Below are 9,916 nucleotides of genomic sequence, written 5' to 3' on the forward strand. Positions count from 1 at the left end.
GCCCATTATACAGTATAGCCAATCCTACCCCATTAATCACCCTCTGCTGTCCCCCAGTGTCCATTATACTTCCAAATCCGTTGTCGCTTATCCTAACTAGTGCTATTATACATATATACTACTATTACTTAGCTCTTATCTTCCCCTGTGTTAGTTGCCTTCCCAAAGCATCAAGTATTTCCCTATATTTCATTTAATTCTAATTGTATTTTTAAACTGTTCCTAACTCTTTGAACTCACATATTGTTAGTGAATTGGACACAGTTGCAGGCATATCATTATCATCATTCTCACCAATAAAAATACTAATATTGCTTCCATTTATTAACCTGACCATCAAGTTTCTTTATTTTTATTTTTCTGAAAGCAAAAGGCATTTACAATTGTTCTGTGAATTATTTTCATAATACATGTGAACCTGGAGAAAACACACAGCAGATAGTTCAGAGAGAAATATGGGATGTCTCAGCAGTGCAGGCAAGCAATCATTAAAATGCAAATTAAACATTGAAACTTAATTTGAAGCCCATGAAACATAATATCCCTCCTTTATCTTTTTTTCAATGATGAAATAGATAGTGACAAAGGAGGTCTTGATATCTTGGAGGTAATTTATGCAGATCACATTTTTTAATCTCTAAGACACAAATTTAAATGAACTGTTGCTTGTATCTTTTCATGACAAGCTCATACACCATGCTGAGGGGCACGAAAAAAAACATAAACAAATGAACAAAAGAAAAAAAAAGGAAACCTAATCACACAATGAATTTGAAGACACTTAGGACAATCTGAACATCCCAGAAGCAGAATTCCCACTGAAAGTCACATAGGCTGTGTCTACACTACAGAGATTATGCCAGCATAGCTTTGTTGGCATAGCTAAAATGACACAGCCTACACTGATGGAAGGGGGTTCTCCATTGATGTAGGAACACCATGTTCCGGAACAAAGTCAGCTACATTGATGGAAGCAATTTTTCAGTAGGCAAAGCTGTGTCTACACTGGAGGTTAGGTTGGCATGGTTCTATCAGTCAGAGGTGTATTTTTTCACATCCCTGCATATAGTTATGTCAACCTAACTTTGAAGTGCACTCCAAGCCTTGGGCACTTTTGAATATCTCACCCATATTGCACAAGCTCAAAGCAGAGGAAGGCTCCATTCATAAATGAACCAAGGTCACATTTACTTACCCCAGGAGGAGAATGTAACCTTCCTCCTACTTGTGTGGAAGAGGGTTCTAAGGAACAGACTTTCAAAGTGTCTGGGCAGCTAAAGGTGCAGTTAGGTGCCTAGCTGGACTTGTAAAGTTCCTAAGCAGGTTACCTGCCTAACTTATATGGATGTCAATCGGAGTTGGGCACATAACCTCTTTAGAAAACCCCATTTGGCTCCTGTTTGCATCTTAGGCAGCTAAATACCTTAGAACATCGAGTGTTTGGCTCCTAAAGCAACCATAGCTGGAGGGAACAGCCTGGGTTTGTTTGAAGGCTTGTTTGTGGAGTGAGAAATGTAGGATGAATTTCTACAATTAACCTCAACCTGGTTTAAGGACAGGAGCAAGACAAGGAGGAAGGAGAAAGGGAAAATAACCTGGGGGTGGAAGAAATTGGATGAGAAAAAAAGAAAGGAAGGGAGTGGGATGGAGGGATGCTGACAGAGCAGGGGAAGGTGGTGGAGAAAGGAGGGAGCAAGAGAAGAAGGGAGTGCAATGGTTGATGAGAATGAAGAATAAAGAAAAGAAAAAGTTCATGAGAGGGGGATGTTAAGAGACGTATACACAAGCTGCAAACAGGTCCCCCACAGCAGTAACATGAATCAGTCCTAAACCTGAGTAAGAATTTGAACAGTCAGAACATTTGTATTGTGTTCATTTTACTTCTCTTGTTAGCCCATTAGCTCCAGGCTACCTGTACTCTGCCTCAGTAAATTACGTCAAATTATCTCCATTTCACTGCCAGTGAAATGCAATTAGCTCAATTTGTGTGATGGCATGTGAAAGGCACCAATTTACTCGCCACTTTCCTCAGTGCCTCCTTCACCTCTTTGTTCCTCAGGCTGTAGATGAGTGGGTTGGCCAGGGGGGTCACAACTGTGTAGCCAACAGAGAGCACTGTGTGAAAGGCCCGCAGCTGGTTGGTTTTTGGCAACATATAAACAATCATTAGGGTCAAATAGAAAATTGTAACAATTATGAGGTGGGAGGAGCAGGTGGAAAAGGCCTTTTGCCTCCCGGTGATTGAAGGGATTCTCAGGATGGTGGTGATGATAAAAATATATGATATCACAGTTAGCAGAAATGGTGGCAGAGTGAATACACAGGCCAGGATGGAATCCAGGAGTACGACGAGGTGGTTTTCGCTGCAGGAGAGTTTTATGATTGGGGTGAAATCACAAAAGAAATGGTCAATTTCATTGGGACCACAGAAAATTAGCTGTGACATCAAATATATTACTGTGCTACAAGCCAGTGACCCCAGTATCCAAGATCCAGCTGCTAGCTGGAGGATAAACCTACTGTTCATAACAGGTGCATAATGAAGGGGTTTACATATTGCTAAATACCGATCATAAGACATCGCTGCTAGGAGGTAACATTCTGTAGCTGCCAAAGAACAAAAGAAATAAAATTGTGCAATGCAGCCCCTAACAGAAATGGTTCTGTCCCCAGTCAGGAAACTGGCCAGCATCTTGGGCAGGATGGTGGAGGTGTAGCAGGTCTCCAGGCAGGACAAGTTCCCCAGGAAGAAGTACATGGGGGTGTGAAGGTGCTGATCAGTCACAACTAGCGCAACAATGAGGATGTTTCCAGCCACGGTCACAATGTAGATCACTAGAAACAGCAGGAAGAGAAGAATTTGCAGCTCAGGGAGATCCCCGAATCCCAGGAGGATGAATTCAGTGACAGACGTTTGATTTCTCCATTTTGTGCCTGCCATGTGACTTATCTAGGGAAAATCAAACAAACGTTGGTGTATTTTGGGAGACAGCTAAAGCAAATATCACATTTTCACAGATTATGAGCAATTAATTCAATATCAGGTTTTAAACTGGCTTTAGTTATGGAGGTGCCCAAATTGAATTGGATTTGGTTGCCTGCCCCAGTGGGCTCTTTTGAAAATCTCAGTATACATTTAACATAACATTTAAATGTCCTCCCTGGAGAGGTATTGAAAGAAAAACTGGATGGAGAATGCAGCCTGAGGAGATACATCAAATTTTTTTGATTTTTTTTTTTTGTCATCAGGTTAAACAGAATGTCAATCTCTGAAAACCTTACAAATGCCACAGGACACCACTGTGATGATGGTTATATAGATAGATAGTGAAAAGTGAATCATGATTTTAAGTGCCTTGTATTTTCAGTACAAAACATGAAGCAGCAAAATCACTAATCAAAATCTTGGTGCCACAGATGGATAGACAGATAGATTAGATGGAGAGAGAGAAAGTATTGTTTGGCTAGTATGTAGGTAGTTAAGTTGATAGATGACTCTTCATTCATATATTTTCTATCCCACTTTCTGACATACCCAATCAGAACAATGTGATTTTATTCTGGTCTAGTCAACACCTTTCTACTTTATTAGTGACAGACAGTTACAGTATTTGGGATTTCAGGGGAAAGACATAGAAATCAAATAAAATTACCTCTGGCAAATTATTAATTACTCTCAGACAATCACAGAATCATCCCAGTGATCCAAATATTCAAAAAGGAATGAAATGTGAAAACCTACATTATTATCTCAACTGCCAAAGCAGAAAATATTTTTATTGATCAAACGTTCATCCTGTGTGACAGAGAGGTTGACATCTGTCGACAACTGGTATTTAATATGGAGAAAACAATGAAGAAAACTGAGTTAGAGGGTATATCTGGGTTAAAAAAAATCTGTTTAATAGATATTTATCTTAAACTTATTGAGGTAGGAAATGGAGGATACATTCTATCCTAGACAGATGCTTGCATGTGGAGCTACTCAGATGGGAGAGGATGCATTTATTAACAATGACAATGTCCCAAGGAAAGAGATAGAAGACTCACCTCTAAAATAATTTAAAGATACACTTGAGAAAGCTGTGACAAATACAATAAAGTCATCTTAATAATTAACAATTACTAATACCCTGCTCCTTAAAAATCCCAGAGTTGTCATTACCAAAGCACTTCACCAATATTATCTCACTAAACCTCCCCACAGTGCTTTGAAGTAGGTTCCCACACTGAGGGATAAAATCCTGCTTTGAGCAGAGATGATGGACCAGGTGACCAGGCAGGTCTTCCCTGTCTCCAATTCTGATCATGACAATAAGATTGCAAAGGAGCTGCTTTACCTCTAAGGCAGTTCTGTTACCACCTGGACTCTCTGACGTGACTGCTTCACTCAGCATTTCAGGGGCTGGGTTCTGGGCTCCACACAGCATTGTCCATCTCTCTTCTTGTGCGTCACTCCTGAAAGTAATGTCATCTGCATGTCCCCTGGTTGACCTGCCCTACTTTGTATGATGCACTCCGTATTGAGTCCAGCAGCACCAAAAAGTGATAATCTCTCCTGTTTCATTATTTATCCTTTCTGGGAGAAGGTGAAATCTCTCTTGACAATTCTGCTGATGGGAATATTAATTACTGAGAAGGGAAAAAATAGAGTTATTTTACATGGGACAAGAAGAATGAAATTAGTACTGCAGTGAAAGCTCTAATTTCAAAGGGAGATGGACAGTACATCCCCACAAACGGTACCTAACGTATGTCAATTGAATTTGCAATGCACAACTATCTATCTGCCCTAAGTACTTATGGCCCCATTACAGCAACATTCGAGTTCCTCACCATTTTTAATGTATTTAAAAACACCCCTGCAATGTAGGGATCCATGCAGTAATGGAACCCCACAAAGTATCCAGTGCTTACACCCCTCCATTCTGGCTGGTGTCCATCTCCCAGACTGATATGTCCCTGGTGACCATGTTTTCCATGTTGTGCTACTTGGCATTATGGGAGTCCTTCACATTGATGGGTGGTGTCTTACCCTTATTATCCTTGGGGGGAAGGCTTGAGGGTTATATAAATGCTTTCTGGGGCTTAGGATTGATTGAAAAGTGCAATTTACATCCTGTGGGATTTTTTTTTCATACTAGATAAGGAAAAAAGTCAAAATGGAAACTTTTCACACAATGATGAACTGTGGTCAGGGGATTCCCATCATGCATCGTGTCAGGTCAGCAAGAGGGAGATTGTAGTGCATCATGGGAGATGTAGTCTGGCCAGAAAACCCTGCCCTAAGGGGAAAATAGAGGCATGAGGCAACCAAACTACAATGTCCATAAAGTGCCACAGCAGCTCAGGGAAATGCAGATGAATGTTGCACTGTCCTGACCCAAAACATTTCAATTTGATTTAAAAAAAAACTGAAATGTTTTCATTCAGATCCCAGAGGAGAATTTTAAAAAAATCAACATTTTCCAAGAGAAAAGCAAAGATATAAAATTGATATTCCGATGTGGATGTCTCTCAGTCTCTCCTGTTGAAGCTGTTCTACTGTGTATAAATAATTAAATATGAATTGGTCCAGACAAAAGCAAAAGTGACTTTACAGCAAAAGTGACTTTAGGGCATGCACCTGAGTGACAGTGTGTGATGGGATGGACTACGTCCAGAGGCCTCAGGGTCCTGCCACACTTGTCCCAGATAAGGAGCAATGGAGAGGTCCTTCAAACAGGCTAGAGTGGCTGCAGGGGAAGTAGCAATCAGGGTCCAGGAGGGCCTTATTTAAAGGAGTGACAAAGTCAGAGACACTGCAGTTCCTCACTGCAGCTGGAGGAGCATGGATGGTGTGGCTGGCTGAAGGAACTGCAGCCCAACAGATGGCCCAGTGCTAGTAGGGACCAAGGGAGCAAGGAAGAGCTCCTGGCTGGCTACTGGGACTGAGCTTAGAAGATCCCTGGGCTAAGGGTAAGGCAGCGGTGAAGTCTGGGGCCCGGAGTAGTGGGCAGGCCCAGGTGTGTCCCCCTGCACATAGGCCACTGGGGAAGGGCCTACAACTGGACATCAGTAAACCCCCAGAAGGGGACTGAACTGTCAGGAGGCCCAACTGAAAATTGGGGCCAAAACAGATTAAGAGGGCAAAACGTTGCCTCCAGGGAGGAAGCCCTGGGAGTACAGCCCAATGGCAGGGCTGGGACTGGTTTAAAGACTGAGTACACATCCAACCAGAGGGGGTGCTTGTGAGAGGTCGGTACCAACCCCATTACTCAGTGTTATGAGACAACCAGACTTGACATAACCACAACCATTCTGTGCACTCAGCCACCATTAACTGGAAGCGAGAATACCACCTAGTCAGTTTATTGCTGAGAGATGCTTTGCTGATAAGTAAAATTATAAGTTACTTGTTGATGCTAGGAAAATTGTTAACCCATGAGGGGTCACTATGAGTTATATGCTTTGTTTTGAACAACCTATAAAGAGATTAGTTAGAGTATCCAATTTGGAGAAGTTTGGAGTGCACTTTGATGCACTAGGAGACTGACATCCACCTCCCCAGCAGCGAGGAGGAAGGGTGGCCACCAAAAATCTGCTGCTGAACACTTGACACCATTGCAGACTTTGTGTAACTATATCAGGGGTGTCCTAGACCAGGGGTCTCAAACTCAAATGACCATGAGGGCCACATGAGAACTAGTACATTGTCCCAAGGGCTGCATTACTGACACCTTCCCCCCTCACCCGCCGCCCTTGGCCCTGCCCCCACTCCTCCCCTTCCATGAGGCCCCGCCCCTACCCTGCCTCTTCCCACCCCTTCCCTGCCCCCATTCCAACCCCTTTCACAAAATCCCCACCCCAACTCTGCCCCCTCCCTGCCCCCGGGGGGGCAGGAGGGGTGTGGGGTGTGGTGGGGGCTCAGGGCAGGGAGTTGGGGTGTGGGGTGCAGGAGGGGTGAGGGGTACATCAAGGGGTCAGGGTGCAGGGTGCTGCAGGGGGCTCATGGCAGGGGGTTGGGGTGCAAGAGGGGTGCAGGGTGCAGCGGGGGATCAGGGCAGTGGGTTGGGGTGCAAGAGGAGTGCGAGATGCGGCAGGGGGTTCAGGGCAGGGGGTTGGGGTACAGGGTGCAGCAGAGGGCTCAGGGCAGGGGTCAGGGTGCAGGAGGGGTTCAGGGTATGGCAGGGGGTCGGGATGCAGGGTTCAGCAGGGGGCTCAGGGCAGGGGGTTTGGCTGTAGGAGGAGTTCGGGGGGCAGGATCTGGCCTGGCGCGTACCGGGGGCAGGGCAGGCTCCCTGCCTGCCTGCCTGCCCTTCCCAGCTCCGGGAAGAGGCTGTAACGTGGGGAAGGGGGGGTGGAGAGGCTGTGCATTTCTGTTGCTTGAGGCACCGCCTCCAGCAGATTCCATTGGCTGCTCCCGGCCAATGGAAGCTGCTGGGGGCGCTGCCTAAAGCAACAGAAACACACAGCCCCTCCGCCCCCCCTTCCCCACGTTACAGCCTCTTCCTGGAGCTGGGAAGGGCAGGCAGGCAGGGAGCCTGCCCTGCTCCCGGTGCATGTCTGGCCACCACTCTGGTAAACACTGGGGGAGGGCGGGGGGGCTGCGAAGGGCTCACGGGCCGCAGAAACTCACCCCACGGGCCGTGTGTTTGAGACCCCTGCTCTAGACTATTATTATTTTAATGTGTGCCTTAAACCCAATAAAAACAAGGATTTTTGAGTAAAAGCATTCTTGTGTGTACCAATCATTTATAAGATGGAGGAGCTATGTCCCCATTTATTTACGACTGTAAAACAAAGACTAGTTACTGTAGTTATGAGTAACAGGAGGAGACCCTCGTTGAAGACCCTTCTCTATATTGCACAGAGAGGGGAATTGAATAGGTTGTCTCCCACCTCCCTGGTTGTATGACTAGGAGCTGCAGCTTTACCATAAACAACAAAAACCAAAGGAAGCATGATAAAGTTACATGAGTTGGCATCTCTGCTGCTGCAGCACTCATTTTCTAACCCTGAGAACTTCTGAAAGGTTGGTCACTAGTTCTGAGAAGCACTGTCTGAGAACAGCCTGAGAACTTTTGAAAGTTTTTGTCACCAATTCTGATGTTTAAATGGGATCTGAGCTCTTCTGAATAAAAGGCCTCATTTTTAGATTGAGAGCCTTTTTGAAAGTCTAACTCTAAATGCACAATTTAACCCAACAGAGAAGAACATGAAACAGCAAACAAAATTGAAAAGCTCACTATTTATTCATGAACAATTCACATACAGAAAGGAGGTGGCATCTACTGAATAAACAAACTATTCACTCAGCCCTGCTACTTGATTTTCACCAGGATTAGCCAACTGGCCAGATCAAATGAATCATACATACTCTGCAAATCAACTCTATATTCATTTTGTTCAAAAATGTAGGTGCCGACTGAGCTTAGAAACCTACAGCATTCAGGGGCAGCTGAGCGGGGTTTTGTGAATATCAGTGAGGCCTGACTCTGGGTTTTAGATATGTAAAGTGACAATTAAGTGACTAAATAATTTTGTGACTCTAGTGCTTGGTGAATCTACCACAGATTTTCCTATTCACACAGTTCCATTACAATATATGAGCAACAGAAGGGGGTCATTTCATCACAAATTGTCCCATGATAACAAACACAGAGGCAGAGTTAAGGGTAAACTTTGAAAATGATCTTTCACAGTTCTTTACTTCTGAGTACCATTGTGCAGCTGCTACATTCTCTTAAGGCCATAAGATGTGGAGAAATGAAACTTTAGCTTGCATTAACAGAGGCATAGCATGCAAGTCACAGCAGGTGATAGTGCCGTTTTACCCAGGACTAGTTAGGCCTCAGTTAGAGTACTGTGTCCAGTTTTGGTCACCGCTGTATAGAAAAGATAGAGAGAAACTGGAAGGAATCCAGAGGCAACTGACAAAGATAATCAAAGGGATGGAATACAAGTCATATGAGCAAAGGCTGAAGGAACTGGATATGCTAGGTTTGCAAAAGAGGAGATTAAGGGGGAATATGATAGTAGTCTTCAAATACTTGAAAGGCTGCCACAAAAAAAGAGGGAGAAATGTTCTTACTTGACACAAAGGGCAGGACAAGAGCGAATGGGTTCAAACTATAGCATAGCATATTTAGATTAAACCTAAGGGAAAACTTCCTTGCTGTAAGAGTGGTAGGGAAATGGAACAGACTGCCTAGGGAACTCGTGGAAGCTGGAGGTTTTCCAGAAGAGGCTGGATAGCCATCTGTCTCGGATGGTTTAGATACAAGAAATACTATATCTTGGCGAGGGATTGGAATAGATTACTCTTGCGATCCCTTCTAACCCTATGGTTCTATGATTCTAGCTCTAGTGATGTTTGCAGTTTTGTTCAGGTGAAAGTTAACAGTTCCCTTTGGATGAAGTGAAACAATTCCAAAATAGATGCATCTTGATGCCAAATTCAGGCCTAGATTGGGACTTGGATTCCTCTGAAGGACTGGGGAGAAGAAACCCCTTTTTAGCACCCTATATTGGCATCAGCCAGGGCATGAAGGACTGGTCTATGTGCAAACTGACCCTCATGTCCCCCACAATATCAACTATCCTTGTAATGGAGAAGTTTTCATGTACACCAGAGAAGTGGCAATGAGAGGACAGGTAGGAAGATTTTTGGTCTCCCTTGCAGTGTACGCAGAGGACTCCTCAGCCAATGAGACAGAATCTTTAGCCAAGTTCTTTGAATAAGTAACGTGTAGTACAGGTGAGTCGCATCATACGTGCATTTAACTTATGCGAATTCAACTATACGCGCTCGGCAAAAAAAAGAAAAACAACAAGATACCTGTAAATAGTGCAGGCAATTCCACCCACCATTCCACTCAATGAGCATATGCCCCGGAGTGTGTGTGAGATGGGAGACGTGAATCTGCTGTTCCCT

The 9,916-nt window shown here is 44.2% G+C and overlaps 1 protein-coding gene across 1 annotated transcript; it reads right to left on the reverse strand.

The window, feature by feature from the left end:
* Nucleotides 1–1,978: 1,978 nt before the first annotated feature.
* Nucleotides 1,979–2,941, reverse strand: LOC101934285 (olfactory receptor 6B1-like). Its single transcript, XM_024111207.3, has one exon. The coding sequence runs from the start codon at nucleotides 2,939–2,941 to the stop codon at nucleotides 1,979–1,981; it is 963 nt and encodes a 320-aa protein (XP_023966975.3).
* Between the last annotated feature and the right edge of the window lie 6,975 nt (nucleotides 2,942–9,916).

This window comes from Chrysemys picta, chromosome 13 (assembly GCF_011386835.1).
Source record: "Chrysemys picta bellii isolate R12L10 chromosome 13, ASM1138683v2, whole genome shotgun sequence".
In the NCBI taxonomy this organism is placed as follows: domain Eukaryota; kingdom Metazoa; phylum Chordata; order Testudines; family Emydidae; genus Chrysemys; species Chrysemys picta.

What these genes read in the sequence shown, in the direction of transcription:
- LOC101934285 (XM_024111207.3), bottom strand. Translation starts at nt 2,941, where the DNA reads ATGGCAGGCACAAAATGGAGAAATCAAACGTCTGTCACTGAATTCATC.